This window comes from Myzus persicae, unplaced genomic scaffold (genome assembly GCF_001856785.1).
Source record: "Myzus persicae strain clone G006 unplaced genomic scaffold, MPER_G0061.0, whole genome shotgun sequence".
NCBI lineage: Eukaryota > Metazoa > Arthropoda > Insecta > Hemiptera > Aphididae > Myzus > Myzus persicae.
This window is the reverse complement of record NW_019102414.1, coordinates 91,392-108,764: the sequence shown is the minus strand read 5'-3', so window position 1 is coordinate 108,764 and position 17,373 is coordinate 91,392. Positions and strand designations below refer to the sequence as shown.

General features: G+C 27.9%; 1 protein-coding gene across 3 annotated transcripts; it reads right to left on the bottom strand.

Moving 5' to 3' along the window:
- Window positions 1–75: 75 nt before the first annotated feature.
- LOC111032030 (general transcription factor 3C polypeptide 1) lies at window positions 76–16,948 on the bottom strand. 3 transcript variants are annotated; one of them, XM_022312193.1, is made up of 32 exons: window positions 16,335–16,948; window positions 16,072–16,268; window positions 15,875–16,011; window positions 15,563–15,809; window positions 15,254–15,493; window positions 15,024–15,183; window positions 14,748–14,955; window positions 14,383–14,674; window positions 13,984–14,075; window positions 13,799–13,898; window positions 13,518–13,698; window positions 12,196–12,317; window positions 11,892–12,129; window positions 11,346–11,547; window positions 11,196–11,286; window positions 10,942–11,116; window positions 10,696–10,873; window positions 9,032–9,190; window positions 8,837–8,972; window positions 8,532–8,666; window positions 8,112–8,465; window positions 6,394–6,605; window positions 5,674–5,866; window positions 4,601–4,668; window positions 4,362–4,461; window positions 4,181–4,254; window positions 3,971–4,091; window positions 3,662–3,870; window positions 1,045–1,113; window positions 778–976; window positions 590–692; window positions 76–258 (listed from the first exon to the last, which is right to left on the bottom strand). In XM_022312193.1, the coding sequence occupies exons 1-32, from the start codon at window positions 16,414–16,416 to the stop codon at window positions 149–151; spliced, it is 5,184 nt and encodes a 1,727-aa protein (XP_022167885.1). In that variant the 5' UTR covers window positions 16,417–16,948; the 3' UTR covers window positions 76–148. The 3 variants fall into 3 exon arrangements, with proteins under 3 accessions (XP_022167885.1, XP_022167887.1, XP_022167886.1); XM_022312194.1 differs by having other exon boundaries at window positions 149–258; window positions 13,984–14,072; window positions 16,335–16,416; XM_022312195.1 differs by lacking the exons at window positions 16,072–16,268; window positions 16,335–16,948 and having other exon boundaries at window positions 15,563–15,702; window positions 15,773–15,809; window positions 15,875–15,991.
- Between the last annotated feature and the right edge of the window lie 425 nt (window positions 16,949–17,373).

Genomic DNA, 17,373 nt, shown 5'->3' with positions numbered 1-17,373 from the left:
TCTTTTTTTTATAAATTTATTTATAAATTACTAAAAATTGTAAATAATATAAAAGTAATTAATAAAAATACAATGTATAATTTTTTTGATTTTTATTAAGAAGAATACTGTTAAAATTAAAATAACAACTGACATACATAATATTAATCTACTTAATATAACCACCAAATTTATCTGAAAAATATCCAAATCTGATTTCGCAGTCAGTAGTTGGTTCAAGCATTATCAATGAGTCATCTTCCAATCCCTTTACATCAGCTGTAAAACAATATTTTAATTGATTACAATTATGACACAACATTATTTTAATACGTTATAAAACAAGTATATTAAAAAAATTGAAACTATATTACATATAGTATCATATAAATTCACTCGATCGTATCATATAATAGAAAATTATAGTAACAATATTTCTTATAAAAAAATAATGAATGTATTATATAAATATGTGACATGTAGTAATTAAAGCATATTTTAAAAATATTCTCAATGCACAGACAATATAAAACGGCCTCTAACATATTCCGTAAACGAACCTTTGATCTTTAAATTATTGAAATTGATTCAGTAATTAATTTTTACTTACAAAACACCAAGTTATGATTCAATGGTGATGGGTTGGAAAAAAATGAAGGTCTGCATATATTTTTTATGTGAATCATTTTAACACACTTCATAGCCTCAAGTATCTATTAAATACAAAACATATTTAAATATTTATAAATTATATCTAGTATCTAATAAATAGTAAAATGCACTGTACAGTATACATACATCTACAAGTTCCCTAACGACCATTGGCTGTAAGATGGTACAATAATCTTTTTTCAGGGTTTTCAGGTAAATGCCAGGTTTGACAATTATTTTTGTTAGAACAGAGTTCAAAAACTTCTCCATAAGTTCTTTGTTGATAGTTAAATTCAATCGGGTCCATGGGCGGATTATTATGTGATCGAAGGTTTGAGTGTTTGTTCTAAAAAATGTTGTATTTGATAGTAAGTAAGCAAAAAGAATGATTGTCAGAACATGAGTACTACTTACTCTGTTGGATGTTCTTCACGTATCCTTTTGATCGGCGGGAGTATTGAGTCTGTATTTTCAGAATCTGACCTAAAAATTATTAAATATAATTTATTGATTTTATTTAGATGTAAAAAAAATATGACTCACTCTTTTTTTTTTAATGCAATATTTACAATCTATACAACAAGTAGTACAATAAGTAAATTTGATAAAGTAGTATAATACATAACTTGATGACTTGAGGGGGGGAAACCTTCCATCAACAGTACCTCCTAATAATGGTGGGTTCTCAATGGAGACCTTTTTTTTTATTTTTTATTTTTTTATTATTGTGTTAGACAAGAGCGTCTTTTGGCCATTTTCTTTTTAACCTTCTAGGAGGGTTGCTGGGGATGGTCAAAGAGGACATACGAGAAATAAGAGGGTTTTGGTTTAGGTGTAGTTTGGAGTGAAACTTTTTGTAATGACGAGTTGCTAATTCATTGACAGTTGAGATTTGTCGTTCCTTATGTAGTGAGTTGTTAGTCATATACCAGGGGGCTCCAGTTATTTGTCTAAGACATATGGATTGAAACGCTTGTAAGGGTCTTATATTGGATGGTTTGGCTTGGCCCCAGATTTGGATTCCATATGACCAAAGGGGGGTAATAATTGTCTTGTATATTAATATTTTGTTTTTTAAACACATTGAAGGAGACAATAATGGGCGGAGGAGATGTAGGCGGGTGTTTGATTGTTTTCTTTTCTGTTTAGTGTGTTGGGCCCAGGTAAGTCTTTTGTTTAAATGAACTCCTAGGTATTTGGTTACATTTTGGATAGGGATTGGAACATTATTGAGCAATAGTTGTGGACATTCTTTTTTGCTAAGAGAAAAATTTATTTGGACTGATTTGTTTTCGTTTATTTTAATTTTGACCAATTGGAAATTAGATTTAGATGAAATTGTATATCATGGGCGGCTATGTTGGGGTCTTTGTTTGATGCTAGTATAGTGGTATCGTCAGCATATGTTGCTAGAGTTGTACGGTTTGTTTTGGGTTTATCGGATGTGTAAATGTTATATAGTATAGGTGATAGGTCACTTCCCTGTGGTACTTCCGCTTTAATTTTATGATAAGGAGAGTAAGAATTGTTATGTTTAACAGTGAAATAACGGTCTTCTAGATAAGATTTTATAATGAGAAAATATGGAGCAGGTAGAAACAATTTTAGTTTGAACAATAGTCCGTCATGCCATACACGATCGAATGCTTGCGCAATATCGAGGAATACACCTGGGCAGTGTTCTTTTTTTTCGAACAATGATGATATTTTATCGAACAATGATAATATTTTATCGGTGATTCTGTGTATTTGGTGGATTGTTGAATGATATGAACGGAATCCAAATTGGGTGTTTGGGATGATATTATTTTCTTTAATAATAGGGGTTATTCTTTTAAGTAATAATTTTTCGAAAAGTTTCCCTAACGTTGGTAATAAACTTATCGGTCGGTATGAGGTTACTAATTGCTTTGGTTTTTCTGGTTTAGCAATTAATATTATTGTTGAGAATTTCCATATTGGGAGAATGTATGATAACCTGAGCATTGTGTTGTATATGTGAGTGAGAAGAAGTATGGTTTTGTTTGTTAATTTTTTAAGTATTTTGTTATTAATTTGATCGTACCCTGGAGATTTATTGTTGTGTAGTTTAGTGATATATGATTTTATTTCATTTGGTGTAGTTCGTTTGGCTGGTAGTGACATAGGTAGTGAACTGTTAAGAAAAGTTTGAACATTTTCTGTGTGGGTCGTTGGGCTAGTATTTGTGTCTGGGTAGGGTTGGAAAATGTCTGATAGGTGGTTGCCAAATAAATTTGCTTTTTTCGCTGTCGGTTATGGCTAAAGTGTTGTTAGGATTTGTTAAGGGGGGGATTAAAACTTTTTTTTTGGTTTTGTTTTTTATTGATTTCCATAAGGACCCATTGGAAAGTGTGAGTGATGACAAAAATGAGTGGAATTGATTGTTTTTGAAGGTTTGCAGCTCCTTTTTAAATTTCTTTGTAAGTTTATTAAATTCGTGTTTGTGATCTGGGTAATGTGTTTGTTGCCAAATTTATCTTGCTTGGCGTTTTTTGATAATTAATTCTTTTAATTCTTGGGGCAAATAAGTATATCGGTGTGGTTTTATTGGTATATTTGGATTTGGTGGTGAAGAGATAGTCTGTTATCGCTTCTTGGATGGTTGTAATAAGGAATTGTGAAGCGTTATCTATGTCATCAAGAGACTTTAATCAGATATTTAAAGAAATGTGTTTGTCTAATTTTTTTGAAATAATTTGAGAAATTTATTTGTCCAGGGTGAAGAGTGTTGTTAATGTTTTCTGGTTTGCCACCTAGTTGGAGCAGAATTGGGGAGTAGTCACTGGGCAGTTCTTCGAAGTTTTTTATACTATTATTTAAGTGGTTTGGTAGTGAGGTTATGAAGAAATCAAGCATGTCTGGGTGACGATTTGTATGGGATGGCCAGTAGGTAGGGGCATCAGGTGAAATGTAGGAAAGGTGATTGTTTAAAATTGTGTTATAAAAATTTTGGCCTCTGGGGTTAGTTGTTCTACATCCAAATGCAGTATGCTTTGCATTAACGACTCACTCTATATGTAATAAATTTTCATCTTCCATGATTATTGTGTCAACAGCACTGGACCAATTTTCACTTGGTATTTTTACCAGCCACAAATCTGCAAATTGGTGATGCACATACACGGGTACTTCGATGCCAGCCCTCAATAACAGATCTTTATCTGTCAAATATCGCACAGACGTTGTAAGGGCAAACAAAGACAAATCATCAAAGTTTTTCTGTTCATATGTAAATAAAAAAATATTAATATTTGGACAAAACAGCACAATAATGTATTGCCTCACTTGTAATTTGTGTATACATTTAATTATCACTTACTTTGATTTCTCGCTGAGACGCACCGCATTGTCCCTTGGTATGACAAAACTTGAGAATCTGCGTGCACAAATCATTCAGTCCAGTTGAGAGGTATTCAAGTTGTGGATTGAATGTTGGTCGACTGATAAACATAATGTCAACAATATTATAATATCATAGTAATAAAAACTATTTGGTTTGCATAATATCTAATTAAAATGAAGCACACACCGGAAAATGTGTTTCGCAACTAAATCAATTTCCTCTTCTATATTTTGTATAGTTTGTTTTAGTTTACAAATAACCTAAAATTAGTAACATAAAGAACTAATTATTATGAGTAACATAATACATGCACAATACTTATAATAATTATAATTATATATTTTATGTTGACAAAATAACACTTAACCTGATAATTTTTTAGTTGTTTTGTGACAGAAGTTATTATTTTGATGTATTCAACCGAATCGTTACTGGTCGATAGTAAATCAAAATGACGAGTTCTCATACTATAAGAAACAACATTTTTTAATAATATTACATACGTACATGTAAAATGTTTACAAATAAATCTTATTAATTAAACAAAAGTATATATATAAAATTAGATATATTTTTAGTAAAAGTAAAATAAATAATAATAATTACCGTTTTAGAGTGTTTTTCAAGCATTTAGATGCTTCATCTAAATTCTCATCAGGCATATATTCCAAATACTGTAAGAAGAAAACAAAAATAGAAAAATCATCAAAATGGGGAAAAAACCAACAACATGATCATAGGCATTATTTTTTAAATGGTTATCTTTCATCAAAATCAATCGCAAGTGCAACTAGGGGTGAGCTGGGGGGAATTTACCCATCCACCACCTCAAAATAAATTATTCAATTGTTTCCTAAAATATTAATAAACCTTTTAAAGTTCAACTATAATTCTTTTTTTTTTGGAAAAAATTTAATTATTTAATTTTTATTTAAAGTTTATAGTTATTTAAAATTTCCTATGATAAATATAGTAAATAATACTAAATATCATAAGCTGTATACCTTTATTTGTTTTTAAGGAAAAAATTTAATTGATACATTGATACGATTATTAAACATAATTGTACAGTTTATGTACTCAACTATAATAAACAGACAGAATATTATGATTGTTAAAAATAAACTTGAGTAAATAAATATTTGTTTTCTTTTGTTTACATTTTTTACGTTTACAAGTGAATATAAATGGGGAGCCGTAGGGCAACACTCCTATGTGTTACTTTTCATATAATATCAGGTGGGGCCTACAGTCCCACCAATATTTTAGCTCCAGCGTCACTGAGTTTAATCAATACAATGTAAATCCACATTATCAGAAAAAATTCAAAATCACTATTATAAATATTTGTTAACACTCTAATTAAATTAGATCCATGCATTTTAGTTCATTTGTATTACTCTTTTTTTATATTTAATCTAATTTTATAAATGTATATCAGCATGTTCCTACTTTACTACTTTTTAATAGGTTTCTCAAGTTTTCAATATTCTTTTAATAAATTTAAATTATTTATTTTTAAGAATATATGATGCAGGAACAATTGTGCATGTTTCTATAATTTAATTTTATATTCTAAATTTCAAGATACATTAATAATTGAAAGCATAAATTTTTGATAGAGGTTTTTTTTATAATTTGTATAAAGTATATATTGTATGAAAAATAAGTTCACTTGCCTTTTTATCAAACTCAATTGAAATATCTACAATATTTGTCAACGATAAACTGGTAAGTGCAGTGCACAGGCCACACGAAGGATACAGTAACAGAATCTTACGTTCACATAGGTCCTCTTTGATATTTGAATATGCAAAATATGCACCTCTGTAACGTCCCACATCTTTGTTGCCGATTAATGTGTTAAAAAACCTGTAGTTGTAAGATATAGTTAAAAAAAATGAGGATAAATAATAATTATTATAACTATAGAGCTTAGGAATTTTATTGCATTAGCATTTTGTTTTCCGTTGGTCGATTTAATTGGTAAGTAAGCTACAAATAAGAATTTAGTACTAATTTTTTTTAATGACATTTTTATACCTACGTTGTACAGCAATAATTCACTGTTATTTAAAAATATTCCTCTAAGCGTAATAAACAAAAAAGATTTCCAAAAGTTCTTGGAAAAAAACTTGGTAATAAAAAAATGTTGATAAAAGCAGCACTTCACAATTTTTAAAAAAATTAAAAAATGTTCTTTTCTTTAAAACCTGTAAACCTAATAGAATCCTGTGCATTTATTATATCAATATGATGGTGATAAATTTCATAAATGCAATAATTGCCTAGCTTTAATAATAACAAACAAAAGCTAGTCAGCATTCAGATAATCAGATGCTGGCATATAGCATAGAATTTAATTGATCAATGTAGTTGGGTTACTACACAGTACATACTTTGGACCATAATCATAAGTCTTCGACTGAATAATGTGTGAAGTGGATAGTAAAATCTGTAATGACTCCTTGTGGTATTGGCTGCACGTTATTATACTGGAATCCTTGAGGTTGCTAAACGACTGTCTCAAAACTTCGTCCGGGTACTGTTTAAATGCCTGCAGGTAGCTCAACGAGATCCTCGGGTTTGTACTCTTGTTGCTCAATGAGCTCTGAAAAAACCACGACAGTGAATATATTCAATAATAACCAGAGCTCAAATGTTGATGAATTGTATAAATATTTTTTTTTTTTTGTATAATTTTTTAAGATTTTTTTAAAATATAATATGAAAAAAATTTAAAAACAAGATGTCTTGTTGACAAGTTGTCTTTATAATGCATACAATGACAATTTAAAAATAAAACATGAGTAGGTATTAAAATTCGTAAATTATTATGAAATGATTTAATGACTACTAGAAATGCGAAAAATCGCAAAATGTGAAAAAAATTTGTTTTTACTTAGAAGCAAAGGAGTAATATAGGAAAAACTAAAATAATTTATGTCCAATAGACCCATTAGGGGACTCTTTCCTTTACCATCAAACACAATATATGGTCATTAAACAAAAAAAAGTGAATTAAATTGAAGAAAACATTGTACATAAAAAACGATTCTAAGGGTAGAAGACACAAATGAATCACATCAGAATACCTATTTCTAGGTATAGTTAATTTTATACTATTGTTAATATTTTATCATCTCGCTATTATGTTGAACTAGTTTTTGCCAAATTATTGTATACCTATACTATAATTTTGAATACAAGTAGCTAAAATTGAAAAAAAAATGGTTATTTTCATCAAAACTTAAAAACATAAAAAATTGTGATTATATATTTTTGATATTTAAAATTTATATGGAAATTGCATAATTTTTTTTTATGAGGAACTATGTATTCAGTTTTTAAACGTTTGGCTCTAGAAACAAATATTATATCAATATAAATTAAAAGAAGCCTAAATTTCAAATGTCTAAAAATAAATAGCTAAAAAAACCAAAATATTTTCAAAATTTCTATATAAATATTCGGTTCAAATGTTAAGTATCAACAATTATTCCTTTCAGAATTAACTAAAATTGAATTTGATTTAAACCAGTGTTACGTCAATATTTCAGTTATCTGCTGTTTTTTTATACAGTTTTTCCAAATTATTTAGAAAAGTGCTGTGATTTTCTTATTTTTAACCTCCTCTTTCTCAAGTACCAAATAGATCAATTGATTGAAACAAATTTTCATTTTCAAAGTATGATGATAGACAAGTAACAAAAAAACATGTTTTATTGTAAAACCAATACATTCATTGCTCTGTTCAGAATCTAAAATACCTACATTTTATTCAACTAACAATAAATCAAATTAATAATTTTGTTATTAAATCAATACAATTATTTTTAATAATTATTATTATTATAATAATACCGTATAAAAGATATATACATATTAGATTCAATAACAAACTTTGATATAAGAATATCTATACTTTTAAATAATGTAAATACAAATATAAAAACAACTGGGAGTCTATATTTGGAACCTGGAGTTGAGCTACCCCTCATGTAAACTTGTACATAATAACCAATATCTAAATTAATTGCAAAAAAATGCGCATAGTATTCATCTATTTTGTATTTTTTATGCACAATACTAAACTAACATATTATGATAACCTTACATGTATGAGCAAAGTGACAATTGATGAGGTGATTTCATTTACGGTGAATAAATAATCAATTTCTTGCACAAAATCCAGTTGGTTGCAAATCGGCTCGGAATAATTGAATTCCATCTCCAAAATATCTGGTGTGAATTGACTAGTTGTTGTATCACAGACATCTGATTCTTGTACCACCTCTACTGGTTGTATGATGGCTGACTTCTTACTTTTATTTATTACGCATGAAGTGTCTATAGCTGTTCCGCGTTCACGCAACAACACTATAAACTGTTTAATATTTGAAACAATAAGATCTCGCATAGCTTTGTATTTCTTTGTGTTGTACAGTTCATGTTGTTTCTCAATATCTTTCTAAAAAATTAATCATATTAATGGTTAGCTAATAATTTTTATTCAAAAATTATAAGCAATAAATACTTTAAATAATTCTTGTATTTCTTCATCATCTTTTAACTCCTTGAACAAAATATTTACGTTAGTTTCTATAGAAGAATGTCGCATTAAATACCTTATTCGCCTCAAATAGTTGTCGATACTTTTAGAACGATAATACTGAAAATAGTATTATACTTTAAATAGTTGAAAAAGATAATTAATAATAATTTAAGTATGTATTTTATTTTAGTAAAAAATTGTTAAATTTAAATTATAGTAACAAATAAAATGAAAAAAATCATAAATATTTTCCTTCTATTTAGTATTTTAACTGTTTGTTAACATACTTTTCCAAATATTGATCTAAACATATCTTTAATACCATAAGACAGAAACGCATGTGATTTAACTTGTTTGATGAGCATTGCACCCAATTTCCAAAGTAAAAGTACTTGATCCTCAACTGCTGTCCACTTAAATCTCCTAATGTTAAATTATTGACAGTTAACATTTTATAAGGTTGCTTAACTTCATTAACTCACATTGTATACAACTGATTTTTAGTCATTTCGGATTTTTTCTTTTCTTTTGCTTTATGTTTTTTTATTCTCTGCATCAATATAAGATTAAGTTTGGTTTTTCTTCTAGAAGCTGACATTGTAGATGATTTTTTTTTTAAGCTCCAATTGCGTGCAAGGTGCCTAAATAACACAACATTTAGCAAGTTATATAAAATTGAAAATTAAAAGAAATTGGCCATAAAAAAAAAAAAATGTTAAATTATAATATTTCGTTAATTATTTACTACAACAAGCTGAAAACCCCGACTTCGGGAGTGTGTTAAATAATATTATTTAAATATTTTTATTGTATAGGCCAGTGATGCCCAACCTTTTTTCCTCGGCGGGCCACTTTGGTAAACATTTGTAATCGAGCGGGCCACCAAATATAAAAGTACTCATAATCTCAATCTTAATACAATTTAGTTAGGTACACATAGTAGGTTGCAATATAAAAACATTTTTATATACTTTTTATTTTTATTTTTGTATTTTTTATTTATAAATTAATTAAAATCGTATTTTGTAATAATTTTACTTTTTTTGGAATATTTTGTTTTATTTTAATAATTTGTAACGGGCCACATGGAATACCTTGGCGGGCCACATGTGGCCCGCGGGCCGCGGGTTGGACATGACTGGTATAGGCTATTGAATACCAAGTGTAATATTCTCGTCTATCATTCTATCTTCTGACTAAAAATGGGAAAATTAAAAATAGGTACTATGTAGATGTAGGCATATGTTTATTGTACTTTTAAAATTTAAATAGACAAAAAAATATATTTTCTTATAATCATAGCATGGTTACCAGACAATTAGACTTTGCAGAGCACATCAAAAAATAAATTTTCAACAAATAAAGTTTCGATCAGTGTATTTTTGTTTAGCGAATTAAAAACAGCACATAAATTTGTATACACATTGGTTTTTTATTATTATTACATTTTTTAAAGTAGAGCCAAGTATGATAAAATAATTTTTACAATTTATGTTGATTTATGATATTCACAAATGATTCTAATGACCTATGAAATCCTCTCATGTATCTCATTTCAACTGTTTGTTTTTGTTCATAATTTTTTTAGAATTCAATTTCTATGCAAACTATTACTATATTGGATGGCAATGTTAATTTATCAACAATTTTATGGTGTTCTTAAACTCAACAAAATAAATAAATGTCCCCATCTAATTCCATGGCTTAGTGATTTGCAAAAAATAATTATTAAAAAGTTATTGATAAACACAGTAGAACATCGTATTCTGTACAGTGTTTGTCATTGAATATGCAGGTATCTTAACTTTTCAATATGAATAATATTATGTTTAATTTTAATACTATAAATAATAAGCTGTTTAATAATATACAATCGGTGTTCAATTTGTTTCTTAAATTGTGTAACCTCAGTTTACCTCATTTCTGTTAGGAATTAATAAGATAATTCAACTTGTCACAAGGGTGTTATGAAATTTAAATTTCAATAAACCTAATAGCAACTTACATTTAACCAATTAATGAATAAATGTTAAATACTTAAATGAATAAAATATTGAAAACTATTTAAAAGCAAGTTGAAACCATCTTTAGTTCATAAGTTATAATAACAAAAATAAAAACAAATATGTATGACAAAAAAATTTACGCAAATAAATGACTGTCAAATCCAGCAGCTCCTTTGCTATCACCAGGTGTTGTCCCATCATCTTGAGACATAGCTTCTAATGGACTTCTAGGATGACATGCTAAATCTATGGCTAATTTACTTTTATCAACAATCTCCCTTCGTTTAGGTTTATTCGAAGCATTTGAAATCCTGTAACCTAAAATGATAAAATATTTAATAGTTTATTTATTCATAACAATATTAGTATTAACTTGAATATTTTACCCAATGGTGTATTTGTACAAAAGTACCAAGTGTCCAACCAATATGTTTCTAATTCATAATTGCTGAAAAATTCATAATTACGTTTTTCATAATCCATATCAGATATTCTATAATAGCTGGGACTACTTTTCACAGTATTCAACAAACTGGCTCGTCTATTCAAGTATGCATAGATCTAAATTCATACCGAAAATATTAAAAATTTGGTCCTGAAAACTTGTATTTATTTTTTAACATTATTTTAATTTATTTACCAATTCAGTATCTTTGTATATTTTCTGACCAAACTGTATTAAGCCAATTGTGCAAAGTAAGCGTAATACATTCAAGGTATGCTGAATATGTCTGCAATTTTAAAGGACAAATTTATTCCTTGAACATTGTATTTTATTAATAAAAATTACTTTTTTAATCCTTGAGATAACGTACTACGTACTTCAGACGAAAGTGTCATCAGGGGTAAGTATTTGAACACAGGGTGTGTGGCATATGTGACAAGTTTATCTAGATTTACCTTAGATTTGTTAAAATTTACAATTTTTAACATCAGATCTAGTGGCATGTGATGAATAATGTCACTCACAAAAAACCAACCATGAGGATATTCTAAAACATTTAATGAAGAGCATTATAATGATGTTTTTTCTTTTTTTTTTAGAAAAAAACATTACAGTTGATAACAAAAATTGAATGTTCTCTTTTAAATGTTTAAACACAGCACAATTAATAATTAATTTTCAAACAAAATGCATTTGTTAGTAATGTGGTATAAATTAAAATTAGAATCATATTAAAATATTAAAAATAAAATGAAGGAACATTACCAAAATAAATTATTTTATATCAACATTATGTGTTTTAAATTAATTAATTTAAAGTTAAGAAACAAGCATTTTAATTAAATAGAAAATTATAGATTTAAATTTAAAATAAAATTTTTTAATTCTTACTTGGATATTTTGGTAACGGTGCCACAAACATTTTCCAACCGACAGAGGGAAAGTAAACTTTTGGTAGTTCAGCATTTTCTCCGTGAATTATATCGTTTCGATAACTTGAGACAGTTGCCTCAGTCTCATTACAAGTATTTAATAAACTTTCTCCAGGATGATCATACACTAAATAATACAGATACTCGTGCAATGATCTCATTTTCATAAACCTCGGAAGTTTAAGCTCTGATATATTCTAAAATTAAAATACTTTATCTTTAAATACTTTGTTAATTGGAAAACCATAAGTTATACAACATACAGTTTTTGGCTCTGGCGATTTGTATACTATTAAGTTCCATTTTTTGTCAGCTCTAGATGCTTTCATTGTGTTGTTAAATCTATTCAAGAAACTATTCATGTATGAAATTACTTCTGGGTTTGCTAAATGATTAAAAATAAAAACTAATTAGAATAATTATATTAATAGAAAAAATATTTAAATAATAGTACATAGCCCACTATAGTGTATGCAATAATTATATAATTATACAGAAAACAGTTTTGATAGCATGGAGGATATGTGGAAAAAATACTGGAAAAGGGTAATGCAAAAAATAGACACCTGATAAGCAACCCAACTCAAAGAGTCCCAGGATTTGACTGCCTGAGAGCCTTAAGGACCGACCTAAACAGGATACGAACGGAGCAGGGTAATTGTAACTACTTTCTACATAAATGGAAGATAAATAACTCTCCCTTATGCGACTGCGGGCAAATACAATCCATCAAACACACGGTGAATGTCCTCAAACCAGATACAAGGGAGGAATTGAGGGACTTCACAAGGGTAATGACGAAGCAATGGATTGGCTGTCTAAGACCAATGTTCGCCTTTAAATATATTATGAGCTCTTAGTATAATTATCTTTGTTATTGTTAAATTTATTAGTTTATTGTAAATCTATCTACTCTAGTTCTCGTTACTTTGTTAATTTAATGTTTATTCAGTTTTGTTTTTTTGCCAATAAACCCACGAAATATGAAAAAAAAAAAATATATTAATTATTTTAGAAATTAAAAATTTTGATTAAGTTAGTAACTTAATCAATTAAGTTCCTCTAATGGATTTCTATGTGGTCATTATTTGTTATGAAATTGTTTGTAGTATTGATAAGCAACTTTATAGTAGTTGTAACACAGAATCATTTATCCTGTGGTTGTAACTTGTAATAGATCTGGACCTTACCAATTTTAGTTCACTTGATTTTTTTATTGTCTATAGAAGTAGGCCTCCTGAATACAATAAAAAGTAGGGTAAACCGGCTTGGGGGGTTGTAAGAAATTTAAAAAAAATAACCAATTTTAGCATGTCTGTCACCACCAAATGATTCTTGATTGTTTAAAGATGTTACAAAAAAATCGGACTCAAACAAAACATTTTTTTTATGCCCCATTTTTTTATTGTATTCAGGAGGCCCAATTCTATGGGAATATAATAAAAATAAGTGAGCTACCTATAAACCTATAACGATATCTCTACCTATTTTAATATCATAAATATTTTATAAAGTAATATTTGTTAATATTTAAATAGTATTCTTTACTTGAACAAATAAATAATAATTAAATTACTATACTTACTAAAATCAACATCAGGATTTGCCACAAATGATTGATTCACAGTTTTTGTGTCATATGTAACCCGATATTGAACAGTTTTTAGTTTTCCTAGCTTTTCAAAATGACCAATGATTTTAATTAATGTTTTAATATCTAGAGTTCCAATAAACTTTGGTTTTTCTTTTTCGGTTTCTATAATATTCTAAAAAAAGGAATTTAATTTATAACTATCATTATCTGAATTAACCAAATTTTTTTACAATTTCTAATATTATAACATAATTGGTTTATATGGTATTTACTTTTTTTAGGTTAAGCAAGCTTATTATACTTTCTGTAGACAACATATTGAATATGATTTGTTCTCGAAAGAAAAACCTATCAGTCAAACTCACAGTTTGACTAAAAGTAAAAAATAATTAGTATAGTACATTATTTAATTTAGATTGTAAAATGTAACAATATATATTTATGTTTTTTTGCTTACTTAGACCTTTCATACAATGTTTTACAATACCCGTGTTCCATTATTCGTGTAATCGCTTGTTCTATGTCACTTTGTTTAGTACTTTCATCCTGCTTAAAAATAACCAAGTTCATTAATATATTTAGAAATAATATAACATGATGCCTATGATTCTTAATTGTTCATTTAAATTTAAAAAAATGACTTTTTTCTTAATATTATCATAAATTACAGTATTTAAAAAATAACATACGATTTAATTTATACACAATTCTACTAACATTTTGTTATTAATTTGTATACATTTATATTATTTTAATCTTTCAATAATAATTATTTTAAATAAACATAAAAAAATTGTGTCATTTTTTAAATAGATTATTTAAAATATGTAAATAAAGTTATGAGTAATATTCATACTTGATCTGAAATGGTAATTAATGTATTGTTTGAAGTTACATCATTGTCTGTCTGAAAATTATTACAACTATATAAATTCTGACTGGACTCATCACAATACTCAATTTTTATTGAAGTTTGTTCGAGTGCTGTTTTATTAGATATATTATTTGTGTTATCTACAGATGTATTGATCAAACGGTCATTTATCCCATTGTTTTCTGATTTTGGTTCTTGATTTTTCATTACAAGCAAATTTTCTATTTCAATATTATCATTTTCGTATACTGATTTATAACTATTAGCAATGTAACTAAAAAAAATAATTTATATTTTATTAGTTTAACTTAATATAGTTTATTTTACAAAATTCACTCAATTATTACCTGAAAACTTTTGTTCTACCTCGATCACAATAACTCTTAGTTAAATAGTTCAAATTTGTAAGCTTTTTTAAAACCCCTTCTAAATTACCATCAGTAGTAAACCTGAAAGCACGAGATATGTCAGAAAGTGTTACACCTAAATCACCATGTTTTTCAATCCATCTGAGAATCTGGCGTTCAAATGTACAATCTTGTTTAAATTCTCGACCTTAAAATGAAAAAAAATATTATGTGTTTTTATACATGAACAGTTATATTATACTTTTTTAAAGCTACCTTCAACAACAGTTTTGTTTTCATGTTCTTTGTCAGGATTTTCTATTTCATCACTTTTTTTTAACTTTATACATCTTATGATCTTTTCATTTTTAGGTTCTTTCTTACATGAATATTCACTTTCAGGAGCATTTGGATATAACTCCCGATACTTGAGCATCTGAAATAATAGTTTTTCACAATTGAATTACAATTTTTGATACACATTTAGATGGTTATATTTGTCTTACTAAGTTGGTATCACATATTTTTTTAATCTGAGGTTGCTTAAATGTTTTTGATAAACTAATATTGCATTCAGCTTTTACTTGATCATATGAAGCTAATGAATTGGGTTGTGATTTCAAAAAGTCTACAATTCTTGAAACCATTACATCAATCATAGATTGTCGTTTAACAAAAAATCGATTTAAGCTTGAAATGACAATACGATTAGCCACTTGTGTGCTGCTTCCAGAAAAAGCAAGTGCCTTAAATAAAATATAAATGGAAGTATAAAAACAATAATATTAAAATTAATGTGATGGATCATAAGTTACCTGATTTTTTATCAAACCATCATCAGTTAATCGGTTTCTTATATAAGACAATGCTTTAGAATCTGGAAAAATAGCTCTTAAAGAATGAGTACCGAAGGATGCTTCTCCTAAATAACGTGAACGGCCAATTCTCTCTAATACTAAATAATAACGAAGTGATATGTTTAAGGTATACTGTTTGTCTTCAGGAATTAAAGCTTTTGTGCGTACTTCCTGGTTGGCGACTATGACTAAACATCTGCCCCATCTGAAAAGTTATTACTAGCTGTTGATAATTTTTCCTAGTTGAATGTTATTTAATAATGTGCAAACCTTTTTTCCGCTTCTTCGGCTGATATTTTCCTTGGGAAGGATGCCAGATTGAGTCTTGTAAAATATTCTTCACATGATCCCATAATTGCACCATCTTCAACAGGATAATTTGGGTAAATGTCTTGTGGTATATTGTCCTAAAGATCAATTTAAATAAGACATTAAGGTTCTAGTATTAAAACTACTAAAATACATACCGGCTCATAAATTGAACCAAATTCACTATGAATATATTCAAATCGGTTAAATATTATCAAGGGATCCCTAGGTTTAACAAGTTTATAAAAGTCTACATTCTTCAGACAAATGACAAACGACCAAATTATCTTTTTAATTGAATCGTCAATCGGCTTTAAGGGCCAATTACAATTGTTTGATAATCTCTTGCACAAGGCTATGAAACAGAATAGACATTAGAAAAGTCAATCAAATGAAAGTCTTGTTCAGTAAGTGATTTTACCTTCAATAGTAATTCCATCTAAACCTTCAAGTGCTATTTCATCCAAAATTATAGCACTAAAATCTTTTTGAAATCGATGCATATTTATAGGTATAAATGTTATTGTTTTTATGGTCTGATTATCGAAGCATGGCTAAGAACATTTATTTACATATCACCAACAATGATAACACATACAATACACCACAGACTCTATGGCATAGAGTATACTATGACCACATTTTTTATAACCAAATTAATTTAGAATACATTCTTTCGCTTAAAATGCAAACGTCTTGTCGTTTTTAAATAACAATTAACAATATCAGGTATAACGATCGACTGAAAAACAAAATACTGATACAAGTATATCGCGGTATTCTACTTATAACGTGTTGACGGTTTATGTCGATCACGACCAAACGTTCAATATTTTAGCGAGTTAATCACCAAAGATAAATAGGTACTGGAGTTTATCGGAATACCTAAGTCCTAAAGAAAATACAATTTAATACGGAGCTACGGAAGTAATGCAATTAAGAAATGGAAAAATGGTAAGCGACTGTGAATCTGAGTGTGCGCTACGAAATACTGCAAAAGTGCAAACTGGAAAATGAAAAAAATTGAAAATTGCAGTGTTATCTCTTTACAATGATTAGTGATTACATTATTATGTATTATCACTGATACAGATTTTTTTGAATAGTTTCCGTAGTTTCTGCGGTGAACGTGGGTAACGCCGATCGTGTTGATCCACACATCTGCAATCTGCATGTATATATTTTATATTTATTATCATTTATATATTTATTTATTTATATCATGGTTCATAAATATTTCTTAAAAGTTATGAACGGTTCTATGATGTCATAGGGGCGGCACGTCAGAGGAGACTTCGAAACTGCGTCGCCACCACGATTTATCTTAAATAAGATACTTAAGACAAAACATCTACTTGTGAATAATAATGAATTAAAAATAAAAATGTATAGAAGTACTGTAAATACCTATTTAAATGTGAATTGAAAAATGTATCGTTTCCTTTGTTGAAGGCCAATAA

Coding starts and splice junctions, on each gene's coding strand:
- LOC111032030 (XM_022312193.1), bottom strand. CDS start 16,416: ATGCATCGATTTCAAAAAGATTTTAGTGCTATAATTTTGGATGAAATA. Junction 16,269..16,334: donor AGATGGAATTACTATTGAAG/GTAAAATCACTT, acceptor TCTGTTTCATAG/CCTTGTGCAAGAGATTATCA. Junction 10,874..10,941: donor TTGTACAAATACACCATTGG/GTAAAATATTCA, acceptor TTATCATTTTAG/GTTACAGGATTTCAAATGCT.